Source organism: Callospermophilus lateralis, chromosome 11 (assembly GCF_048772815.1).
Source record: "Callospermophilus lateralis isolate mCalLat2 chromosome 11, mCalLat2.hap1, whole genome shotgun sequence".
NCBI classification, from domain to species: Eukaryota; Metazoa; Chordata; class Mammalia; order Rodentia; family Sciuridae; genus Callospermophilus; species Callospermophilus lateralis.
In genome coordinates this window covers 96,886,627-96,911,036 of record NC_135315.1, presented here as the reverse complement: position 1 = coordinate 96,911,036, position 24,410 = coordinate 96,886,627, and the positions used below count along the sequence as shown (strand labels likewise).

The window sequence follows — 24,410 nt, the reverse complement described above, 5'->3', positions numbered from 1 at the left end:
CCTGTCATCCCAGTGGCTCAGGAGGCTGAGGCGGGAGGATCACAAGGTGGAGGCCAGCCTCAGCAACTTAGCAGAGCCTTAAAAAACTTCGCAAGACCCTGTCTCAAAATACAAAAGGAGAAGGGCTGGGGACGGGGCTCGGTGGTTAAGCACCCCTGGGTTCAATCCCTGGTACCAAAAAAAAAAGAAAAAAAAAAGGGGTCATCTTCCACTCCTGTGGCTGGACCTGCTGTGGGGTGTCCCTGGTTGTGGGTTCCTATGTGAACATGGGAAAGGGACGACCATTCATTCCCCTGTCTCTCCCAGTCCCCTCCCCTCCCATGTGTCTCATCCAGTGAATTGCTATTCTCTGCCCCCCTATTGTCAGTGTCCCCATATCAGAGGGGACACTCAGCCTTTGTTTTTGGGGGACTGGCTTATTTCACTCAGCGTGATCGTCCCCAGCTCCATCCATTGACCAGCAAATGCCGTCATTTCATTCTTTTTGATGGCTGAGTAATATTCCACTGTGTATATGGACCCCAGTTTCTTTACCCATCCACCTGTTGAAGGGCACCTAGGTTGGCTCCACAGCTTAGCTATTGTGAACTGAGCTGCTATAAACACTGATGTGGCTGTGTCCCTGTCGTGTGCGGATTTCAAGTCCTTTGGGTATAAACTGAGGAGTGGGGAGGCTGGGTCCCATTCCCAGTTTTCTGAGGAATCTCTACCCTGCTGTCCAGTTCCTGGGAATGACAGGAACACCCCCCCCCCCAAACAAAACAAAACAAAAAAAAAAACAGTACAGCCAGATTAGCCTGTGGATCTGAAATGGTGATTGCTTGAAAAATAAAAAGCAAAAGAGATTGAATTGATGGAAGAGGAAATCATGATCCAAAATGCATGTTTCTAAACAACTCCAGGGTTAAAGAGCACATCATAATTTAAATTCAGTTGTGTTGAGAAATTCATGAAAAGAACATTGCTCACAAGGAACCATGAAATACGGCCAGGCGTGCGCCCTGTCATCCCAGTGGCTTGGGAGGCTGAGACAGGAGGATCGCAAGGTAGAGGCCAGCCTCAACAACTCAGCAGAGAGACCCTGTCTCTAAATAAAATATAAAAAGGGCTAGGGACAGGGCTCAGGGATGAAGCTCCCCGAGTTCCATCCCTGGGAACAAAAAAAGTAGGAAAAAATAAAAGAGCAGAGGCCAATAGATACCAAGGTTTCGATTTTATTCAACTTTATTAAAAATCTGAACTACAGAAAGAAAAAATTATGTACAAAGCATTGTGGGAACATAACCCGGGACAAGAATCCTATTAATTAATACAGGAGTAAAAGTGGTGAACAATCCATGTGCCCTGTGGCAGATTCCTCATGTCCCGCTGGGGGACAGAAGCCACACTATCACAGGAATCATAAGCACTCAAGTAGGAGCTGTGAGTCCTTCTACAACAGGACAGAATTCCAGGAAAATATCTGCAGACAGGAGGTACCACGGGTAGGAACCTAAGCAGTCAAAGGCGCCCACTTAAAAAGTCTAACGGGCGCTGTGGCACATGCCCAGTATCTCAGCGACTCGGGAGGCTGAGGCAGGAGGATCTCAAGGTGGAGGCCAGCCTCAGCAAAAGGCACTAAGCGACTGTGACCACCTCTAAATAAAATACCCAATCGGGCTGGGGATGCCACTGAGTGGTCGAGGGCTCCCCGAGTCCCATCCCTGGTACCCCCACCCCCTAAAAAGTGTTCCTGAAGCAAAAAAGCGAGGCCAGAAAAATAAATACCACCGGGGACGCTAGACATCCCGCCGCCAACCCCAACCCTAACCCCCTGAGTCTCCCAGGAGTTTGGGTTTCACGTGCACAAAGTGACTGAGCGCTTGGTCTGATTTCCCCTGAATACGGTGTGTCATCGGGGAGTCCCTCTCCGGGTGGGCCCCAGGGGGCGGCCCTCAGAACTGCTGCAAGATCAATTTCCGCTTCACGTCGAGGCTGAACTTGTTCATCCTGAAAAGGTCACTGTCGTAGAAGGCAGAGAGGTTGTGGATGTTGATCTGCCGAGCCTAACAGGGGGGACAAAGGACAAGTGTGCGAGTCAGTGGACTTAACGGGCCCCGGAGGAGGCGATGTCCAGAATCCTCGCAGCCCGGGAGGCTGAGGCAGGAGGATCGTGAGTTGGAGGCCAGCCTCAACCAACTTCCGGCTGTCGCTCGAGGCCCATCCGCCAAGCCCCTGAGGATGACGGACGGCTCCCCAGGGAGCCAAGCCCCGGCCCCGACCTCCCACGGGAGCCCATACCTTGTCCACCAAGTCCTTCTCAGGCACTTCGATGGTGTCCTGCTGGGCTCCAAAGCGGTTATGCTGATAGGTCACCTGCTCGGCCACCAACTGCTTCAATATGAAGAGCAGCAGCTCGTTGTTGTCGCGCTGGAAGGAAAGATAGTGGGCAAAGGTCTGCAGGAGGAAGGACAGGTCAGACACCACCCAGCGGGGACCATTTTGGGTCCGCCCCACCTCGGCTCCCAACAGCCAGGTGAGGGGCAGGGCCACACCCAGGTGGGACACCCACCCCCGCCAGTCCCCGGCTCTGCTCTTTTGAGACAGTCTTGCTCAGTTTCTTAGGGTCTCGCTAAATTGTAGAGGCTGGCCTCCACCTTGGGATCCTCCTGCCTCAGCCTCCTAAGCATGTGGGAGGCAGACCAGAGCCCCCAGGCCTGCTTCCCAGAGCTGGCCCTCCCGGCCACGCTGCACGGGGGGTCCCCCGGGTGGGACGGCACCCACCTTCCTCATGCTGCACATCACGCTGAACTTCTGCGTGTCGATGAAGCTCTCCAGCATCACGCGGATGGCCATGTTGACGTCGTCCTCGATCACGTAGTTCCGCAGGTGGATGCGCGCGTGGGCCTCGGCCATGCGGATCATGGACTCAATGTGCCGCACGGTGATGGGGATGCTGCCCGTGGCCTGCAGGGGGGGGAGGACAGGGCAGGCTCAGCGAGGGCGGAAGGAGCTGCCCAGTGAGCTCAGGGCCTCTTCCAACCGCAAACCGGTCCACTCCAGGGGCCGCTGTGCCTCCTGCTTGGTGCTAACGTTGGGCACCCGGGGGGACAGACCCCAGGATGCTGCCACCCCAGAGCCCCGTCCCCAGCCCCTTTTATTTTTTTATTTAGAGGCAGGCTCTTGCTGAGGGGCTGAGGCCGGCCTCCACCTTGCGATCCTCCTGCCTCAGCCTCCCGAGCCGGCGCGCACACAGCGGCGGCCCAAGTGCTCACCATGGACTTCTTCCTCAGGTTGCTGTACATCTTGGCCACCTTGTCCTGGTCCATCTGGTTGAGCTTGGGGTGCACCTTCTCCTTGGCGTAGATGATGTATTTCTTGAGTACTTCTTGGGGCAGCGGCTTCACACCGTACGTGTTGGGCATGGCGGGCTCTGGAGTGCTGCCGTTGACCAGGCCCCCGTCCTCCTTGTTGCTGGGGTGATGACGCACGTGGCTGCCCACCACGAAGTGGGCCAGCATCTCGTCCTACGGCAGCGGGGACAGGCCCTGAGCCTGGTGGGTCACACACATCCTGCCCACCGTGTTTAATTTATTGGTCCCAGGGATGGAACCCAGGGGCGCCTACCCCCTGAGTCCCGTCCCCAGCTCCTTCTGTATTTTATTTAGAGACAGGGTCTCGCCGAGTTACTCAGGGTTTTGCTCAGTGGCTGAGGCTGGCCTCCACTTTGCGATCCTCCTGCCTCAGCCTCCTGAACCACTGGGATGTGACGGCGTGGGCCATCTGCTCTTATATTGTCTCCAGGCCATTTTCAGAGCCCAGAACACGATGCTAAACCTGACAAAGTCTTCCCAGAGCTCACTGCCTGGTGAGAGAGAAGCTATCAACACATTCCAAGTGGGACACAGTGCCACACCCCTATAGGGCCAGCTGCACAAAAGTGCTATGGCCCAGGAGTGTGGGGTCAGCCTGGCCAGCACAGCAAGTCCCCGTTTCAGAACAAAAGATGACACGGCACCAGCCTGTCATCTAGCAATTTGGGAGGCTGAGGCAGGAGGATCGCAAGGTGGAGGAAAGCCTCAGCCACTTAGCGAGGCCCTGAGCAACTCAGCGAGACCCTGTCTCTCAATAAAATAGAAAAAGGGCTGGGGACGAGGCTCCATGGTCAAGGGCCCCTGGTATTGAGGTGGCTAGGGAGGCAGATGATCAGGGAGGGACCAGGGTGGAAAGCCAGATGACCAACCCCAGGGACAGCAGCCCCTGGACGAGGGGGACAGGAGCAGAGAGGAGCAGGGGACACAGGAACAGGCAGAGGACCGTGAAGGGCACTGGGGAGGGGGAGGAGATGCGAAGGAAGGAGACTTCAGGACAACTTGGGGACAAGGGGACAAGGCTGGGCCTCAGGCCGTGCCCGTAAGGTGCGGCGGTCCTGACCCAAGAGACCTCCTCTGCACTCTCTGCCCAGCGCAGCGCTGTCCCATGGCACCCAGGAAACCTGCTCTACACTCCCTGCCAAGCAAAGTGCCCTCGCATGGCCCCGGGAGACCTCCGCTGCACTCCCTGCCCAGCCCAGTGCTGTCCCAAGGCCACAGGTGACCTCCTCTGCACTATCTGCCCTGCCCAGTGCTGCCCCATGGCCCCCAGGAGACCTCCTCTGTACTCTCTGCCGATCCCAGTGCTGTCCCATGGCCCACGGAGACCTCCTCTATACTCTCTGCCCAGCCCAGTGCTGTCCCATGGCCCCCAGGAGACCTGCTCTGCACACCATAACCAGCCCAGGGCTGTCCCATGCCCCCAGAGACCTCCTCTGAACTCCCTGACCAGCCCAGCTTGTCCCATGGATCCCAGGAGACCTGCCTTGTACTACCTGCCCAGCCCATGGCCCCGAGGAGACCTCCTCTGCACTCCCTGCCCAGCCCAGTGCTGTCCCATGGCCCACAGGAGACCTCCTCTGCACTCCCTGCGCAGCCCAGTGCTGTCCCATGGCACCCAGGAGACCTTCACTGCACTCCCTGCCCAGCCCAGTGCTGTTCCATGACCACAAAGACCTACTCTGCACTCCGTGCCCATCCCAGCGCTGCCCGTGGAACGCAGGAGACATACCTTGTACTCCCTGGCCAGCCCAGTGCTATCCCATGGCCCCCAGGAGACCTCGTCTGCACTCCCTGCACAGCCCAGTGCTGTCCCATGGCCCCCAGACAACCTCCTCTGCACTCCCTGCCCAGCATAGTGCTGTGCCATGGCCCTCAGGAGACCTCCTCTGTACTCTCTGCCCAGCCCAGTGCTGTCCAAGGCCCCCAGAAGATCTCCTCTACACTCTCTGCCCAGCCCAGTGCTGTACCATGGCCCCCAGGAGACCTCTGCACTCCCTGCCCAGCCCAGTTCTGTCCCATGGCCCCCAGAAGACCTCCTCTGCACTCCCTGCCCAGCCCAGTGCTGTCCCATGGCCCCCAGACAACCTCCTCTGCACTCCCTGCCCAGCATAGTGCTGTCCCATGGCCCCCAGGAGACCTCCTCTACAATCCCTGCCCAGCCCAGTGCTGTCCCGTGGCCCCCAAGAGACCTCCTCTGTACTCTCTGCCCAGCCCAGTGCTATCCACGGCCACTAGGAGACCTCCTCTGCTCTCCCTGCCCATCAAGTGCTGTCCCATGGCTCATTTGGAGACGTCCTCTGCACTCCCTGCCCATCCCAGCGCTGTCCCATGGCACCCAAGAGACCTGCCTTGTACTCCCTGGCCAGCCGAGTGCTGTCCCATGGCTGCCAGGAGACCTCCTCTGCACTACCTGCCCAGCCCAGTGCTGTCCCATGGCCCTGAGGAGACCTCCTCCGTACTCTCTGCCCAGCCCAGTGCTGTCCCATGGCCCCATGAGACCTCCTCTGAACTCCCTGCCCAGCCCAGTGCTATCCCATGGCGCCCAGGTGACCTTAACTGCACTCCCTGCGCAGGCCAGTGCTGTCCCGTGGCCCCCAGGAGATTTCCTCTGCACTCCCTGCCCAGCCAGGTCCTTTCCCATGGTTTATTTGGAGACCTCCTCTGTACTCTCTGCCAAGCCCAGTGCTGTCCCATGGCCCCCAGGAGACCTCCTAAGCACTCCCTGCCCATCCCAGTGCTGTCCCATGGCTCATGTGGAGAACTCGTCTGCACTCCCTGCCCATCCCAGCGCTGTCCCATGGCACCCAGGAGACCTACCTTGTACACCCTGGCCACCCCAGTGCAGTCCCATGGTCGCCAGGAGACCTCCTCTGCATTCCTTGTCCTGCCCAGTGCTGTCCCATAACCCCCAGGAGACCTTCTCTGTAATCTCTGCCCAGCCCAGTTCTGGCCCATGGCCGCCAGGAGGCCTCCTCTGCATTCCGTGCCCAGCCCAGTGCTGTACCATGGCCCCCAGAAGACCACCTCTGCACTCCCTTCCCAGCCCAGTGCTGTCCCATGGACCCCAGGAGACATCCTCTGTACTTTCTGCTCAGCCCAGTGCTGTCACATGGCGCCCAGGAGACCTTCACTGCACTCCCTGCCCAGCCCAGTGCTGTCCTGTGGCCCCCAGGTGATTTCCTCTGCACTCCCTGCCCAGCCCAGTCCTTTCCCAAGGCTTATTTGGAGACCTCCTCTGCACTCCCTGCCCAGCCCAGTGCTGTCCCATGGCCCCCAGACAACCTCCTCTGTACTCTCTGTAGAGCCCAGTGCTGTCCCATGGACCCCAGGAGACCTCCTCTGCACTCCCTGCCAGCCCAGTGCTGTGCCATGTCGCCCAGCAGACCTTCACTGCACTCCCTGCCGAGCCCAGTGCTGTGCCATGGCACCCAGGAGATCTGCCTTTTACTCCGTGGCCACCACAGTGCTGACCCATGGCCGCCAGGAGACCTCTTCTGTACTCGCTGCCCAGCCGAGTGCTGTCCCATGGCCCGCAGGAGACCTCCTCTGTACTCTCTGCGCAGCCCAGTGCTGTCCCATGGCCGCCAGGAGACCTCCTCAGAACTCCCTGCCCAGCCAAGAGCTGTCCCGTGGCCCCCAGAAGACCTCCTCTGCACTCCCTGCCCAGCCCAGTGCTGTCCCATGGACCCCAGGAGACCTCCTCAGTACTCGCTGCTCAGCCCAGTGCTGTCCCATGGCCCCAGGGAGACCTCCTCTGTATTCTCTGCCCAGCCCAGTGCTGTCCCTTGGCGCCCAGGTGACCTTCACTGCACTCCCTGCCCAACCCAGTGCTGTCCCGTGGTCCCCGGGAGATTTCCTCTGAACTCCCTGCCCAGCAAGGTCCTTTCCCATGGCTTATTTGGAGACCTCCTCTGCACTCCCTGCCCAGCCCATGGCTGTCCCATAGCCCCCAAGAGACCTCCTCTGTACTCTCTGCCCAGCCCAGTGCTGTCCCATGGCCCCCAGGAGACCTCCTCTGCACTCCCTGCCCATCCCAGTGCTGTCCCATGGCTCATGTGGAGAACTCCTCTGCACTCCCTGCCCATCCCAGTGCTGTACCATGGCACCCAGGCGACCTGCCTTGTACTCCCTGGCCACCCCAGTGCAGTCCCATGGCCGCCAGGAGACCTCCTCAGCACTCCCTGCCCTGCCCAGAGCTGTCCCATGGCCCCCAGGAGATCTCCTCTGTACTCTCTGCCCAGCCCAGTGCTGTCCCATGGCTGCCAGGAGGCCTCCTCTTCATTCCGTGCCCAGCCCAATGCTGTCCCGTGGCCCCCAGAAGACCTCCTCTGCACTCACTTCCCAGCCCAGTGCTGTCCCATGGACCCCAGGAGACATCCTCTGTACTCTCTGCTGAGCCCAGTGCTGTCCCATGGCGCCCAGGAGACCTTCACTGCACTGCACTCCCTGCCCAGCCCAGTGCTGTCCCATGGACCCCAGGAGACCTCCTCTGTACTCTCTGCTCAGCCCAGTGCTGTACCATGGCCCCCGGAAGATCTGCCTTGTACTCCCTGCCCAGTCCAGTGCTATCCCATGGACCCCAGGAGACCTCCTCTGCACTCCCTGCCCAGCCCAGTGCTGTCCCATGGCTCATTTGGAGACCTCCTCTGAACTCCCTGCCCAGCCCCGTGCTATCCCTTGGCTCATTTGGAGACCTCCTCTGCACTCCCTCCCCAGCCCAGTGCTGTCCCATGGCCACCAGGAGACCTCCTCAGAACTCCCTGCCCAGCCAAGTGCTGTCCCGTGGCCCCCAGAAGACTTCCTCTGCAATCCATGCCCAGCCCAGTGCTGTCCCATGGACCCCAGGAGACCTCCTCTGTACTCGCTGCTCAGCCCAGTGCAGTCCCATGGCCACCAGGAGACCTCCTCAGAACTCCCTGCCCAGGCCAATACTGTCCCGGGGCCCTCAAAAGACCTCCTCTGTATTCTCTGCCCAGGCCAGTGCTGTCCCTTGGCACCCAGGCGACCTGCCTTGTACTCCCTGGCCACCCCAGTGCAGTCCCATGGCTGCCAGGAGACCTCCTTTGCACTCCCTGCCCTGCCCAGAGCTGTCCCATGGCCCCCAGGAGACGTCCTCTGTAATCTCTGCCAAGCCCAGTGCTGTCCCATGGCTGCAAGGAAGCCTCCTCTTCACTCCGTGCCCAGTCCACTGCTGTCGAGTGGCCCCCAGAAGACCTCCTCTGCACTCCCTTCCCAGCCCAGTGCTGTCCAATGGCCCCAAGAAGATCTCCTCTGCACTCTCTGCCCAGCCCAGTGCTGTACCATGGCCCCCAGGAGTCCTCGTCTGCACTCCCTGCCCAGCCCAGTGCTGTCCCATGGCCCACAGACAACCTCCTCTGCACTCCCTGCCCAGCCCAGTGCTGTCCCATGGCCCCCAGGAGACCTCTTCTGCACTCCCTGCGCAGACCAGTGCTGCCCCATGGCCCCTAGGAGACCTCCTCTGAACTCCCTGCCCTGCCAAGTGCTGTCCCATGGCCGCCAGGAGACCTGCTCTGAACTCACTGCCCAGCCCAGTGCTGTCCCATGGCCCCCAAGAGACCTCCTCTGCACTCCCTGCGCAGCCCAGTGCTGTCCCATGGCCCCAAGGAGACCTCCTCTGCACTCCCTGCCCATCCCAGTGCTGTCCCATGGCTCATGTGGAGAACTCCTCTGCACTCCCTGCCCATGCCAGCGCTGTCCCATGGCACCCAGGCGACCTGCCTTGTACTCCCTGGCCACCCGAGTGCAGTCCCATGGCTTCCAGGAGACCTCCTTTGCACTCCGTGCTTTGCCCAGAGCTGTCCCATGTCCCCCAGGAGACGTCCTCTGTAATCTCTGCCAAGTCTAGTGCTGTACCATGGCCTCCAGGAGACCACCTCTGCACTCCGTACCCAGCCAACTGCTTTCGCGTGGCCCCCAGAAGACCTCCTCTGCACTCCCTTCCCAACCAGGTGCTGTCCAATGGCCCCCAGAAGTTCTCCTCTGCACTCTCTGCCCAGCCCAGTGCTGTACCATGCCCCCAGGAGACCACCTCTGCACTCACTGCCCAGCCAAGTGCTGTCCCATGGCCCCAATAAGACCTCCTCTGCACTCCCTGCCGAGCCCAGTGCTGTCCCGTGGCCCGCAGACAACCTCCTCTGCACTCCATGCCCAGCCCAGTGCTGTCCCATGGCTGCCAGGAGACCTCTTCTGCACTCCCTTCCCAGCCCAGAGCTGTCCCGTGGCCCCCAGAAGACCTCCTCTGCACTCCCTTCCCAGCCCAGTGTTGTCGCATGGACCCCAGGAGACCTCCTCTGTACTCTCTGCTCAGACCAGTGGTGTCCCATGGCCCCCTGGAGATCTCCTCTGCACTTCCAGCCCAGCCCAGTGCTGTACCATGGCTCCAAGGAGACCTGCCTGGTACTCCCTACCCAGCCCAGTGCTGTCCCATGGCTCCCAGGAGACCTCCTCTGCACTCCCTGCCCAGCCCAGTGCTGTCCCATGGCTCATTTAGAGACCTCCTCTACACTCCCTGGCCAGCCTTGTGCTGTCCCTTGGCTCATTTGGAGACCTCCTCTGTACTCCCTGCCCAGCCCAGTGCTGTCCCATGGCCCACAGGAGACTTCCTCTCAACACTCTGCCCAGCCCAGTGCAGTCCCTTGGCCCCCAGGAGACCTCCTCTGCACTCCCTGCCCAGCCCAGTGCTGTCCCAAGGACCCCAGGAGACCTTCTCTGCACTCTCTGCCCAGCCCAGTGGTGACCCATGACCCCAGGTGACCTACTGTGCACTCTCTGCCCAGCCCAGTGGTGACCCGTGACCCCAGGAGAACTCTGCACTCTCTACCGATCCCAGCGGTGACCCATGACCCCAGGTGACCTTCTGTGCACTCCCTGCCCAGCCCAGTGCTGTAACATGGCCCTAAGGAGACCTCCTCTGTACTCTCTACCCAGCCCAGGGCTGTCCCATGGCCCCCAGGAGACCTCATCTGCACTCTCTGCCCAGCGCAGTGCTGTCCATGGCACCCAGGAGACCTGCTCTGCATTCGCTGCCAAGCAATGTGCCGTCCCATGGGCCCGGAAGACCTCCGCTGCACTCCCTGCCCAGCCCAGTGCTGTCCCATGGCCCCCAGGAGACATCCTCTGCACTCCCTGCGCAGCCCAGTGCTGTCCCATGGCCACAGGTGACCTACTCTGCACTCCCTGCCCTGGCCAGTGCTGCCCCCATGGCCCCCAGGAGACCTCCACTGTACTCTCTGCCGAGCCCAGTGTTGTCCCATGGCCCCCAGGAGACCTCCCCTATACTCTCTACCCAGCCCAGTGCTGTCCCATGGCCCCCAGGAGATCTCCTCTACACTCCCTGACCAGCCCAGTGCTGTCCCATGCCCCCAGAAACCTTCTCTGCACTCCCTGCCAATCCCAGCTTGTCCCATGGATCCCAGGAGACCAGCCTTGTACTACCTGCCCAGCCCAGTGCTGTCCCATGGCCCCCAGGAGACCTCCTCTACACTCCCTGCCCAGCCCAGTGCTGTCCCATGGCCCCCAGGAGACCTCCTCTGCTCTCTCTGCCCAGCCCAGTGCTGTCCCATGGTGCCCAGGAGACCTGCACTGCACTCCCTGCCCAGCCCAGGGCTGTTCCATGGCCCCCAAAAACCTACTCTGCACTCCGTGCCCATCCCAGCGCTGCCCGTGGCACGCAGGAGACGTACCTTGTACTCCCTGGCCAGCCCAGTGCTGTCTCATGGCCCCCAGGAGACCTCGTCTGCATTCCCTGCACAGCCCAGTGCTTTCCCATGGCCCCCAGGAGACCTCCTCTGCACTCCCGGCCCACCCTAGAGGTGACCCATGACCCCAGGTGACCTTCTGTGCACTCCCTGCCCAGCCCAGTGCTGTCCCAAGGCCCCCAGGAAACCTTCTCTGCACTCTCTACCCAGCCCACGGGTGACCCATGACCCCAGGTGACCTTCTGTGTACTCTCTGCAAAGCCCAGTGGTGACCAATGACCCCCAGGAAACTTTCTCTGCACATTCTTCGCAGCGCAGCAGTGACCCATGACCCCAGGGGACTTTCTGTGCATTCCCTGCCCAGCCCAGTGCTGTGCCATGGCCCTCAGGAGACCTCCTCTATACTCTCTGCCCAGCCCAGTGCTGTCCCATGGCTGCCAGGAGACCTCTTCTGCACTCCCTGCCCAGCCCAGTGCTGTCCCGTGGCCCCCAGAAGACCTCCTCTGCACTCCCTTCCCAGCCCAGTGCTGTCCCATGGACCACAGGAGACCTCCTCTGTACTCTCTGCTCAGACCAGTGCTGTTCCATGGCCCCCAGGAGACCTCTTCTGCACTCCCAGCCCAGCCCAGTGTTGTACCATGGCCCCAAGGAGACCTGCCTGGTACTCCCTACCCAGCCCAGTGCTGTCCCATGGCTCCCAGGAGACCTCCTCTGCACTCCCTGCCCAGCCCAGTGCTGTCCCATGGCTCATTTGGAGACCTCCTCTACACTCCCTGCCCAGCCCCGTGCTGTCCCTTGGCTCATTTGGAGACCTCCTCTGTACTCCCTGCCCAGCCCAGTGTTGTCCCATGGCCCACAGGAGACCTCCTCTCAACACTCTGCCCAGCCCAGTGCAGTCCCATGGCCCACAGGAGACCTCCTCTGCACTCCCTGCCCAGCCCAGTGCTGTCCCAAGGCCACCAGGAGACCTTCTCTGCACTGTCTACCCAGCCCAGTGGTGACCCATGACCCCAGGTGACCTTCTGTGCACTCTCTGCCCAGCCCAGTGGTGACCAGTGACCCCAGGTGACCTTCTGTGCACTCTCTGCCTAGCCCAGTGGTGACCCATGACCCCCAGGAGAACTTCTCTGCACTCTCTACCTATCCCAGTGGTGACCCATGACCCCAGGTGACCTTCTGTGCACTCCCTGCCCAGGCCAGTGCTGTAACATGGTCCTCAGGAGACCTCCTCTGTACTCTCTACCCAGCCCAGTGCTGTCCCATGGCCCGCAGGAGACCTCATCTGCACACTCTTCCCAGCGCAGTGCTGTTCCATGGCACCCAGGAGACCTGCTCTGCCCTCCCTGCCAAGCAAAGTGCCGTCCCATGGCCCTGGGAGACCTCCGCTGCACTCCATGCCCAGCCCACTGCTGTCCCATGGCCCCCAGGAGACCTCCTCTGCACTCCCTGCGCAGCCCAGTGCTGCCCCGTGGCCCCCAGGAGACCTAATCTGTACTCTCTGCCGAGCCCAGTGCTGTCTCCGTGGCCCCCAGGAGACCTCCCCTATACTCTCTGCCAAGCCCAGTGCTATCCCATGGCCCCCAGGAGACCTCCTCTGCACTCCCTGACCAGCATAATGCTGTCACATGCCGCAGAGACCTCCTCTGCACTCCCTGCCCATCCCAGCTTGTCCCATGGATCCCAGGAGACCTGCCTTGTACTACCTGCCCAGGCCAGTGCTGTCCCATGGCCACCAGGAGACCTCCTCTGCACTCCCTGCCCAGCCCAGTGCTGTCCCATGGCCCCCAGGAGACCTCCTCTGTACTCTCTGCCCAGCCCAGTGCTGTCCCGTGGCCCCTAGGAGATTTCCGCTGCACTCCCTGCCCAGCCAGGTCCTTTCCCATGGCTTATTTGGAGACCTCCTCTGCACTCACTGCCCAGCCCATTGCTGTCCCATAGCCCCAAACACCTCCTCTGTACACTCTGCCCAGGCCAGTGCTGTCCCATGGCCCCCAGGAGACCTCCTCTGCACTCCCTGCCCATCCCAGTGCTGTTCCATGGCTCATGTGGAGAACTCCTCTGCACTCCCTGCCCATCCCAGCGCTGTCCCATGGCACCCAGGCAACCGGTCTTGTACTCCCTGGCCGCCCCAGTGCAGTCCCATGGCCCCCCGGAGACCGCCTCTGTAATCTCTGCCAAGCCCAGTGCTGTCCCATGGCTGCCAGGAGGCCTCGTCTTCACTCCGTGCCCAGTCTACTGCTGTCGCGTGGCCCCAGAGGACCTCATCTGCACTCCCTTCCCAGCCCAGTGCTGTCCAATGGCCCCAAGAAGATCTCCTCTGCACTCTCTGCCCAGCCCAGTGCTGTACCATTGCCCCCAGGAGACCACTTCTGCACTCGCTGCCCAGCCAAGTGCTGTCCAATGGCCCCCAGAAGACCTCCTCTGCACTCCCTGCCCAGCCCAGTGCTGTCCCATGGCCCGCACACAACCTCCTCTGCACTCCCTGCCCAGCCCAGTGCTGTCCCATGGCCCCAAGGAGAATGCCTCTGCATTCCCTGCCCATCCCAGTGCTGTCCCATGGCTCATGTGGAGAACACCTCTGCACTCCCTGCCCATCCCAGCGCTGTCCCATTGCACCCAGGCGACCTGCCTTGTACTCCCTGGCCACCCCAGTGCAGTCCCATGGCTGCCAGGAGACCTCCTTTGCACTCCCTGCCCTGCCAAGAGCTGTCCCATGGCCCCCAGAAGATCTCCTCTGCACTCTCTGCCCAGCCCAGTGCTGTACCATGGCGTCCAGGAGACCACCTCTGCACTCCCTGCCCAACCAAGTGCTGTCCCATGGTCCCAAAAAGACCTCCTCTGCACTCCCTGCCGAGCCCAGTGCTGTCCCATGGCCCGCAGACAACCTCCTCTGCACTCCATGCCCAGCCCAGTGCTGTCCCATGGCCCCCAGGAGACCTCCTCTGCACTCCCTGCGCAGACCAGTGCTGTCCCATGGCCCCTAGGAGACCTCCTCTGCACTCCCTGCCCTGCCCAGTGCTGTCCCATGGCCGCCAGGAGACCTCCTCTGAACTCCCTGCCCAGCCCAGTGTTGTCCCATGGCCCCGAGGAGACCTCCTCTGCACTCCCTGCGCAGCCCAGTGCTGTCCCATGGCCACCAAGTGACCTCCTCTGCACTCCCTGCCCTGCCCAGTGCTGTCCCATGGCCCCAGGAAACCTCCTCTGAACTCTCTGCGGAGCCCAGTGCTGTCCCATGGCCCCCAGGTGACTTCCCTTGTACTCTCTGCCCAGCCCAGTGCTGTCCCATGGCCCCCAAGAGACCTCATCTGCACTCCCTGCCCAGCCCAGTGCTGTCCCATGGTGCCCAGGAGACCTTCACTGCACTCCCTGCCCACCCCAGTGCTGTGCCATGGCCTCCAGAGACCTCCTCTGCACTCCGTTCCCATTCCAGCGCTGTCCCATCGCATCCAGAAGATCTGCCTTGTACTCCGTGGCCACCACAGTGCTGTCCCATGGCCTCCAGGAGACCTCCTCTGTACTCGCTGCCCAGCCCAGTGCTGTCCCATGGCGGCCAAAAGACCTCCTCAGAACTCCCTGCCCAGCCCAGTACTGTCCCGTGGCCCCAAAAAGACCTCCTCTGTATTCTCTGCCCACCCCAGTGCTGTCACATGGCGCCCAGGTGACCTTCACTGCACTCCCTGCACAGCCCAGTGCTGTCCCGTGGCCCCCAGGAGATTTCCTCTGCACTCCCGGACCAGCCAGGTCCTTTCCCATGACTTATCTGGAGACCTCCTCTGCACTCCCTGCCCAGCCCATTGCTGTACCATGGCCCCCAAGAGACCTCCTCTGTACTCTCTGCCCACATCAGTGCTGTCCCATGGCCCCAAGGAGACTTCCTCTACACTCCCTACCCATCCCAGTGCTGTCCCATGGCTCATTTGGAGACCTCCTCTGCACTCCCTGCCCATCCCAGCGCTGTCCTATGGCACCCAGGCAACCTGCCTTGTACTTCCAAGCCACCCCAGTGCAGTCCCTTGTCTGCCAGGAGACCTCCTCTGCACTCCCTGCCCTTCACAGTGCTGTCCCATGGCCCCCAGGAGACCTCCTCTGCACTCCCTGCCCATCCCAGTGTTGTCCCATGGCTCATTTGGAGACCTCCTCTGCACTCCCTGCCCATCCCAGCGCTGTCCCATGGCACCCAGGAGACCTGCCTTGTACTCCCTGGCCAGCCCAGTGCTGTCCCATGATCGCCAGGAGACCTCCTCTGCACTCCCTGCCCAGCCCAGTGCTGTCCCATGGCCCTCAGGAGACCTCCTCTGTACACTATGCCCAGCCCAGTGCTGTCCCATGGCCCCCAGGAGACGTCCTTTGCTCTCCCTTCGCAGCTGAGTGCTGTCCCATGGCCCTCAGGAGACCATCTCTGCACTCCAGGCCCAGCCCAGTGCTGTCCCCTTGCCCCCAGGAGATCTCCTCTGCACTCCCTGCCCAGCCCAGTGCATTCCCATGGCTTATTTGGAGACCTCCTCTGCACTCCCTGCCCAGCCTAGTGCTGTCCCATGGCGCCAAGAGACCTCCTCTGTACTCTCTGCCCAGCCCAGTGCTGTCCCATGGTCCGCCGGAGACCTCCTCTGCACTACCTGCCCATCCCAATGCTGTCGAATGACTCTTGTGGAGACCTCCTCTGAACTCCCTGCCCAGCCCAGTGCTGTCCCATGGCCCCCAGGAGACGTCCTCTGCACTCCCTGCCCAGCCCAGTGTGTCCCATGGCTCATTTGGAAACATTCTCTGTACTCCGTGCCCAGCCCAGTGCTGTCCCATGGCTCATTTGGAACCTTCCTCTGCACTCCCTGCCCAGCCCAGTGCTGTCCCATGACGCCCAAGAGACCACCTCTGTACACTCTAGCCAGCTCAGTGCAGTCCGATGACCTCCAGGAGACCTCCTCTGCACTCTCTGCCAGCCCAGTGGTGACCAATGACACCAGGTGACCTTCTGTGCACACTCTGCCCAGTCCAGTGGTGACCCATGACACCCAGGAGACCTTCTCTGCACTCTCTACCAATCCCAGTGTTGACCCATGACCCCAGGTGACCTTCTGTGCAATCCCTGCCCAGCCCAGTGCTGTCATATGGCCCTCAGGAGACCTCCTCTACACTCTCTGCCCAGCCCAGTGCTGTCCCATGGCCCCAAGGAGACCTCCTCTACACTCTCTGCCCAGCCCAGTGCTGTCCCATGGCACCCAGGAGACCTGCTCTGCACTCCCTGCCCAGCCCAGTGCTGTCCCATGGAACCAGGAGACCTCCTCTGCACTTCCTGCCCAGGCCAGTGCTGTCCCATGGCTCCCAGAAGACCTCCTCTGCACTCCCTGCCCAGCCCAGTGCTGTCCCATGGCCCCCAAGGAGACCTCCTCTGCACTCCCTGTGCAGCCCAGTGCTGTCCCATGGCCACAGATGACCTCCTCAGCACTCCCTGCCCTGCCCAGTGCTGTTCCATGGCCCCGAGGAGACCTCCTCTGTACTCTCTGCCGAGCCCAGTGCTGTCCCATGGACCCCGGAGACCTCCGCTGTACTCTCTGCCAAGTCGAGTGCTGTCCCATGTCCCCCAGGAGACTTCCTCTGCCTCCATGCCCAGCCCAGTTCTGTTCCATGGCGCCCAGGAGACCTTCACTGCACTCCCTGCCCAGACCAGTGCTGTGCCATGGCCCCCAGAGACCTCCTCTGCACTCCGTGCCCATCCCAGCGCTGTCCCATGGCCCCCAGGAGACCTCCTGTGTACACTCTGCAGAGCCCAGCGCCGTCCAATGGCCGCCAGGAGACCTCCTCTGTACTCCCTGCCCAGCCCAGTGCTGTCCCGTGGGCCCCAGAAGACCACCTCTGCACTCCCTGCCCAGCCCAGTGCTGTCCCATGGACCCCAGGCGACCTCCGCTGTACTCTCTGCTCAGCCCAGTGCTTTCCCATGGCCCCCAGGAGACCTCCTCTTAACTCCCTGCCAGCCCAGTGCTGTCCCATGGCCCCCAAGAGACCTCCTCTGTACTCTCTGCCCCGCCCAGTGCTGTCCATGGCCCCCAGGAGACCTCATCAGCACTCCCTGCCCATCCCAGTGCTGTCTCATGGTTCATTTGGAACGTGATCTGCACTTCCTGCCCATCCCAGCGCTGTCCCATGGCACCCAAGAAACCAGCCTTGTACTCCCTGGCCAGACGAGTGCTGTCCTATGGCCGCCAGGAGACCTCCTCTGCACTCCCTGCCCAGCCCAGTGCTGTCCCATGGCACTGAGGAGACCTCCTCTGTACTATCTGCCCAGCCCAGTGCTATCCCATAGCGCCCAGGTGACCTTCACTGCACTCCCTGCCCAGCCCAGTGCTGTCCAGTGGCCCCAGGAGATTTCCTCTGCACTCCCTCCCCAGCCCAGTCCTTTCCCAAGGCTTATTTGGAGACCTCCTCTGCACTCCCTGCCCAGCCCAGTGCTGTCCCATGGCCCCCAGACAACCTCCTCTGTACTCTCTACCGAGCCCAGTGCTGTCACATGGCCCCCAGGAGACCTCCTCTGAACTCCCTGCCCAGCCCAGTGCTGTGCCATGGCCACCAGAGACATCCTCTGCACTCCGTGCCCATCCCGCGCTGTCCCATGGCACCCAGGAGATCTGCCTTGTACCCCGTGGCCACCACAGTGCTGTCCCATGGCCGCGAGGAGACCTCCTCTGCACTCGCTGCCCAGCCGAGTGCTGTCCCATGGCCCCCAGGAGACATCCTCTGTACTCTATGCCCAGCCCAGTGCTGTCCCATGGCCGCCAGGAGACCTCCTGAGAAATCCCTGCCCAGCCAAGTGCTGTCCCGTGGCCCCCAGAAGACCTCCTCTGCACTCCCTGCCCAGCCTAGTGCTGTCCCATGGACCCCAGGAGACTTCCTCTGTACAAGCTGCTTAGCCCAGTGCTGTCCCATCGCCCCCAGGAGACCTCCTCTGTACTCGCTGCCCAGCCCAGTGCTGTCCCATGGCTGCCGAGAGACCTCCTCAGAACTCCCTGCCCAGGCCAGTACTGTCCCGTGGCCCCCAAATGACCTCCTCTGTATTCTCTGCCCAGCCCAGTGCTGACCCATGGCCCCCAGGAGACCTCATGTGTACTCTCTGCCCAGACCAGCGCCGTCCAATGGCCGCCAGGAGACCTCCTCTGTACTCCCTGTCCAGCCCAGTGCTGACCCGTGGCCTCCAGAAGACCTCCTCTGCACTCCCTGCCCAGCCCAGTGCTGTCCCATGGCCCCCAGTAGACATCCTCTGAACTCCCTGCCAGCCCAGTGCTGTCCCATGGCCCCCAAGGGACCTCCTCGGTACTCTCTGCCCCGCCCAGTGCTGTCCATGGCACCCAGAAGACCTCCTCAGGACTCCCTGCCCATCCCAGTGCTGTCCCAGGGCTCATTTGGAGACTTGCTCTGCACTCTCTGCCCATCCCAGCGCTGTCCCAGGGCACCCAAGAGACCTGCCTTGTACTCCCTGGCCAGCCGAGTGCTGTCCCATGGCCGCCAGGAGACCTCCTCTGCACTCCCTGCCCAGCCCAGTGCTGTCCCATGGCCCTGAGGAGACCTCCTCTGTACTCTCTGCCCAGCCCAGTGCTGTCCCATGGCCCCATGAGACCTCCTGTGCACTCCCTGCCCAGCCCAGTGCTATCCCATAGCGCCCAGGTGACCTTCACTGCACTCCCTGCCCAGCCCAGTGATGTCCCGTGGCCCCAGGAGATTTCCTCTGCACTCCCTGCCGAGCCCAGTCCTTTCCCAAGGCTTATTTGGAGACTTCCTCTGCACTCCCTGCCCAGCCCAGTGCTGTCCCATGGCCCCCAGGAGACATCCTCTGTCCTCTATGCCCAGCCCAGTGCTGTCCCATGGCCGCCAGGAGACCTCCTCAGAACTCCCTGCCCAGCCAAGTGCTGCCACGTGGCCCCCAGAAGACCTCCTCTGCACTCCCTGCCCAGCCTAGTGCTGTACCATGGACCCCAGGAGACCTCCTCTGTACTCGCTGCTTAGCCCAGTCCTGTCCCATGGCCCCCAGGAGACCTCCTCTGTACTCTCTGCCCAGCCCTGTGCTGTCCCATGGCCGCCAGGAGACCTCCTCAGAACTCCCTGCCAAGCCCAATACTGTCCCGGGGCCCCCAAAAGACATCCTCTGTCCTCTCTGCCCAGCCCAGTGCTGTCCCTTGGCGCCCATGTGACCTTCACTGCACTCCCTGCCCAGCCCAGTGGTGTCCCGTGGTCCCCAGGAGATTTCCTCTGCACTCCCTGCCCAGCCAGGTCCTTTCCCATGGCTTATTTGGAGACCTCCTCTGCACTCCGTGCCCAGCCCAGTGAAGTCCCATGGCCTCAAGAGACCTCCTCTGTACTCTCTGCCCAGCCCAGTGCTGTCCCATGGCCCCCAGGAGACCTCCTCTGCACTCCCTGCCCATCCCAGTGCTGTCCCATGGCTCATGTGGAGAACTCCTCTGCACTCCCTTCCCATCCCAGCGCTGTCCCATGGCACCCAGGCGACCTGCCTTGTACTCCCTGGCCACCCCAGTGCAGTCCCATGGCCGCCAGGAGACCTCCTCTGTACTCTCTGCCCATCCCAGTGCTGTCCCATGGCTGCCAGGAGGCCTCCTCTTCACTCCGTGCCCAGCCCACTGCTGTCCCGTGGCCCCCAGAAGACCTCCTCTGCACTCCCTGCCCAGACCAGTGCTGTCCCATGGACCCCAGGAGACCTCCTCTGTACTCTCTGCTCAGCCCAGTGCTGTCCCATGGCCCCCAGGAGACCTCCTCTGTACTCCCTGCCCAGCCCAGTGCTGTCCCATGGCCCCCAGAAGACCTGCCTTGTACTCCCTGCCCAGTCCAGTGCTGTCCCATGGACCCCAGGAGACCTCCTCTGCACTCCCTGCCCAGCCCAGTGCTGTCCCATGGCTCATTGGAGACCTCCTCTGAACTCCCTGCCCAGCCCCGAGCTGTCCCTTGGCTCATTTGGAGACCTCCTCTGCACTCCCTGCCCAGCCCAGTGCTGTCCCATGGCCCCCAGAAGACCTCCCTTCTACTCCCTGCCAGCCCAGTGCTGTTCCATGGCAACCAGGACACCGCCTCTGTACTCCCTTCTCAGCCCAGTGCTGTCCCATGGCCCCCAGAAAACCTCCTCTGCACTCCCTGCCCAGCCCAGTGCTGTCCCATGGCGCCCAGGTGACCTTCACTGCACTCCCTGCCCAGCCCAGTGCTGTCCCGTGGCCCCCAGGAGATTTCCTCTGCACTCCCTGCCCAGCCCAGTCCTTTCCCATGGCTTATTTGGAGACCTCCTCTGCACTCCCTGCCCAGCCCAGTGCTATCCCCTGGCACCCAGGTGACCTTCACTGCAATCCCTGCCCAGCCCAGTGATGTCCCGTGGCCCCCAGGAGATTTCCTCTGCTCTCCCTTCCAGCCAGGTCCTTTCCCATGGCTTATTTGGAGACCTCCTCTACACTCCCTGCCCAGCCCATTGCTGTCCCATGGCCCGCAAGAAACCTCCTCTGTACTCTCTGCCAAGCCCAGTGCTGTCCCATGGCCCCCAGGAGACCTCCTCTGCACTCCCTGCGCATCCCAGTGCTGTCCCATGGCTCATGTGGAGAACTCCTCTGCACTCCCAGCCCATCTCAGCACTGTCCCATGGCACCCAGGAGACCTACCTTGTACTCCCTGGCCACATCAGTGCAGTCCCATGTTCGCCAGGAGACCTCCTCTGCACTCCCTGACCTGCGCAGTGCTGTCCCATGGACCCCAGGAGAACTCCTCTGTACTCTCTGCCCAGCCCAGTGCTGTCCCATGGCCGCCAGGAGGCCTCCTCTGCACTCCGTGCCCAGCCCAGTGCTGTACCGTGGCCCCCAGAAGACCTCCTCTGCACTCCCTTCCCAGCCCATTGCTGTCCCATGGACCCCAGGAGACATCCTCTGTACTTTCTGCTGAGCCCAGTGCTGTCCCATGGCGCCCAGGTGACCTTCACTGCACTCCCTGCCCAGCCCAGTGCTGTCCTGTGGCCCCCAGGTGATTTCCTCTGCACTCCCTGCCCAGCACAGTCCTTTCCCATGGCTTATTATTATATGGCCCCCAGAGACCTCCTCTGCACTCCGTGCCCATCCCAGCTCTGTCCCATGGCCCCCAGGAGACCTCCTCTGTACTCTCTGCCCAGCTCAGCATCGTCCAATAGCCGCCAGGAGACCTCGTCTGAACTCCCTGCCCAGCCCAGTTCTGTCCCTTGGCCCCCAGAAACTTCCTGTGCACTCCCTGCCCAGCCCAGTGCTGTCCCATGGACCCTAGGAGACCTCCGCTGTACTCTCTGCTCATCCCAGTGCTGTCCCATGGCCCCCAGGAGACCTCCTCTGCACTCCCTGCCAGCCCAGTGCTGTCCCATGGCCCCCAGAAGACCTGCCTTGCACTCCCTGCCCAGCCCAGTGCTGTCCCGTGGCCCCCAGGAGATTTCCTCTGCTCTCCCTGCCCAGCACAGTCCTTTCCCATGGCTTATTTGGAGACCTCCTCTGCACTCCCTGCCCAGCCCAGTGCTGTCCCATGGCCCCCAAGAGACGTCCTCGGTACTCTCTGCCCAGCCCAGTGCTGTCCATGGCCCCCAGGAGACCTCCTCTGCACTCCATGCCCATCTCATTGCTGTCCCATGGCTCATTTGGAGACCTCCTCTGCACTCCCTGCCCGTACCAGCTTGTTCCATGGCCCCCAGGAGACCTGCCTTGTACTCCCTGGCTAGCCGAGTGCTTTCCTATGGCCGCCAGGAGACCTCCTCTGCACTCCCTGCCCAGCCCAGTGCTGTCCCATGGCCCCCAAGAGACCTCCTCTGTACTCTCTGCTCAGCCCAGTGCTGTCCATGGCCCCAGGAGACCTCCTCTGCACTCCCTGCCCATCCCAGTGGCCTAGATCCCAAATAGTCTTGGGGACATGGAACCAAGACTGGGGTTTAGGAGCAGAGGCTGTTAAGGATGAGATGAGATGAAGAGTCCAAGGCAAAGACCTGGGTAGAGCCAGGAGATGGGAATAGGGTTGGGGGTGCCCAGGCGACAGATCACAGGGTGGGCATGGGTCAGAAGCTGGGAATGAGGCCTGGGGAACAAAGAGCAAGGGGTGAAGGAGGGTGCTGGGGTGGGAAGGAGCAGGGTGTGGGTTGGGCCCTGTGGGCAGGTTACCTGCTTCAGCGGCAACAGCATGAACTCCTAGGTCTTGGCCACGTCCACAAAGTGCTGCAGCACATACCTGTGTGCTGCCTTGAGCAGGTCACTGCAGGAGTGCGTATAGGCAAAGCCCTGGATGCCCAGGCAGTTGGAGGGGTCCAGCTGACTCAGCAGGAACTTGCAGCAGGCATCCCGGACGCCGTTCAGCTGCAGCAGGCTGGCAGCTGGGAGCAACGTCTGTGGAACATGGAGATGGGGTCTGGTGGGAGGTGCCCAGGCTGTGAAAGTAACTGGAGAGTTTGGGGAGAGGCCTGTGAGGGGCCAGGGCATGGGGAGACCTGGCAGGAGGCATACTGCCTCACCTGTACGTTGCCCTCGCCTACTACAATCTCAGCTGTATATGCAAACTGCACCAGTTGGTCCAAGGCCTGAGGGTCAATGTCATGCAGTGTCACATGAGTCTGGTGCCTCTCACTCATCTCATCTGTGGGGACAGTAGTCAGGCTGGTACCTGTCCCGGGAGAGCTGCAGAGAGCCCCCAAGTGCCACCCAGACTGTGGTACTTGCTTGTGAACATGGCATGGAAGTAGGGGCTACAGGAGGCCAGCACCACCTTGTGTGCACGGATCTCCTTGGCGGCCACATGCAGGATGATGTCACATAGGAGGCCACGCTGCCGCATTGGGCTCATGGCTACGAAGGCATCATGGTAGTGCCGCTTGGAGTTGTGGGCCACACTGTGGCCCTCGCGGCTCAGTAGCTGCATGGCACCTTCCATGGGGGCCTGCCTGGGCCACGCTCGCTCTGCCTCTGGGCTGCAGGTGGGCAGGGCCAGGTCAGGGTTAGCCCTGTAGGGGGCTGCTCACCCACCTCCTCTGTACCACCAGACTTCTGGGTATGGCCAGGGCAGCCAAGTCAGCCATCTGTCCAGCAGTCCAGTGGCCATAACGTCTGCATCAAGGCCCACCTAGTAATGCTGCCCGCCTGGAGCAAGACCTCCCCTCCTGTACAGGGAGCTACCCTGGAGCCAGACCAGACTCTCTTCTAAGCCTACTCCCACTGGGGGATCATCCAGACACTGCTGCCCTTGACTGTCCAGCTTCCTCTGCCCACCTCCCTTCTCAGCTACTAAGTTCACCCATCTCTTGTTCCCCTTGAGAGACAGGTATCCTCGACCCTTCTAAGGATAGGGCTCCTGCCTTGCCAGCCACCCTTCCCATCCCTCAGCAGTACTGGGAATGTGGGAGGTGTACGCAGGGAACCGGCCAATGCCTGCTTTAAAGCAGACCCCTGGCCCCCGGTACAGCAGGTGGACCTCCCGTTGTGGAGGAATTCAAGGGCAGGCAAGGGGCTTAGGGCCTCTCTTTCCTGGCCCCCCCGCAGCACTCAGGACTTCCCAGAACCGCTGCCGTGGCCGAAGGACCGAGGGGCTCGGACTTCACACGACCCAGGCCTGTGGCAGCCTCTCGGGCAACGCCATTCTCCCGAGTCCCCCGGTCCCTCCGTCGGTCCTCGGCGCCGCCCGCTCTCCGCCCTACTCACGCCGGCGGCTGCGGCGGCGGCGCCTCGGGCCCGGGCCCCAGGCTGCCGTTCTCCGGGCTCTGCGTCCTGCCGGCTGGGTGCTCGCCGCGGCAGCATCAGCTCAACCACTGAACTGCCGCCGCGAAGGGCGCAGGACAAAAGAGAGCGACTGCTGGAAGGAGGCTCAGCAGCGGTGGCCCCTCAGCGTCGCGCGCCTCCCCGGCTGCAGACAAGGTTTCTCGGCGCCGCCCGCCCCATTTCTCGCGCTCCCACCTGAAGCCATGAGGGTGCGAACGGCGCCCTCCCGCCTGGAAGCCACCAGCTACGCAGCGGAGAATCGCAGAGCCAGCCACAGGGCGGGGCTCGGCCGGGGGCGGGGCCGACCCGGAGGTAGTGCTGTAGCGCAAGGCTTTCTGGGGCCGGAAGTGTGGCGCACGCGGCGGGCTCGGCGTCATGGCGGAGGCGAGGAGCCGCAGGAGGTAAGTCTGCCGTGTTCCTTGCGGGAGCCTGTGCTCTGGCCTGTCCTCACCTCTTTCGAAGGCTGGGGCTAGTGGGCTGGTGCCTTGTGACCCTCCATGACCCGCAGGCGCCTGGCGGAGCTGACTGTGGACGAATTCCTGGCCTCAGGCTTGGACTCTGAGTCCGAGTCCGAGGGCTCCCCGGAGGCGGCGACGCGGGAGCGGGAGTC

General features: G+C 62.1%; 1 protein-coding gene across 1 annotated transcript; it reads right to left on the bottom strand.

The window, feature by feature from the left end:
• Nucleotides 1–1,934: 1,934 nt before the first annotated feature.
• LOC143410710 (DNA replication licensing factor MCM2-like) lies at nucleotides 1,935–22,237 on the bottom strand. Its single transcript, XM_076871482.1, has 5 exons — nucleotides 22,217–22,237; nucleotides 3,255–3,506; nucleotides 2,764–2,946; nucleotides 2,281–2,436; nucleotides 1,935–2,045 (listed from the first exon to the last, which is right to left on the bottom strand). Exons 1-5 carry the CDS (start codon nucleotides 22,235–22,237, stop codon nucleotides 1,935–1,937), a joined length of 723 nt encoding a protein of 240 aa, XP_076727597.1.
• Between the last annotated feature and the right edge of the window lie 2,173 nt (nucleotides 22,238–24,410).

What these genes read in the sequence shown, in the direction of transcription:
- LOC143410710 (XM_076871482.1), bottom strand. Translation starts at nt 22,237, where the DNA reads ATGCTGTTGCCGCTGAAGCAG. An exon ending in TGATGTGCAGCATGAGGAAG is followed by an intron (nt 2,437 to 2,763) that starts GTGGGTGCCGTC and finishes TTCCTCCTGCAG; the next exon opens with ACCTTTGCCCACTATCTTTC. An exon ending in AGAAGGACTTGGTGGACAAG is followed by an intron (nt 2,046 to 2,280) that starts GTATGGGCTCCC and finishes CCCCCCTGTTAG; the next exon opens with GCTCGGCAGATCAACATCCA.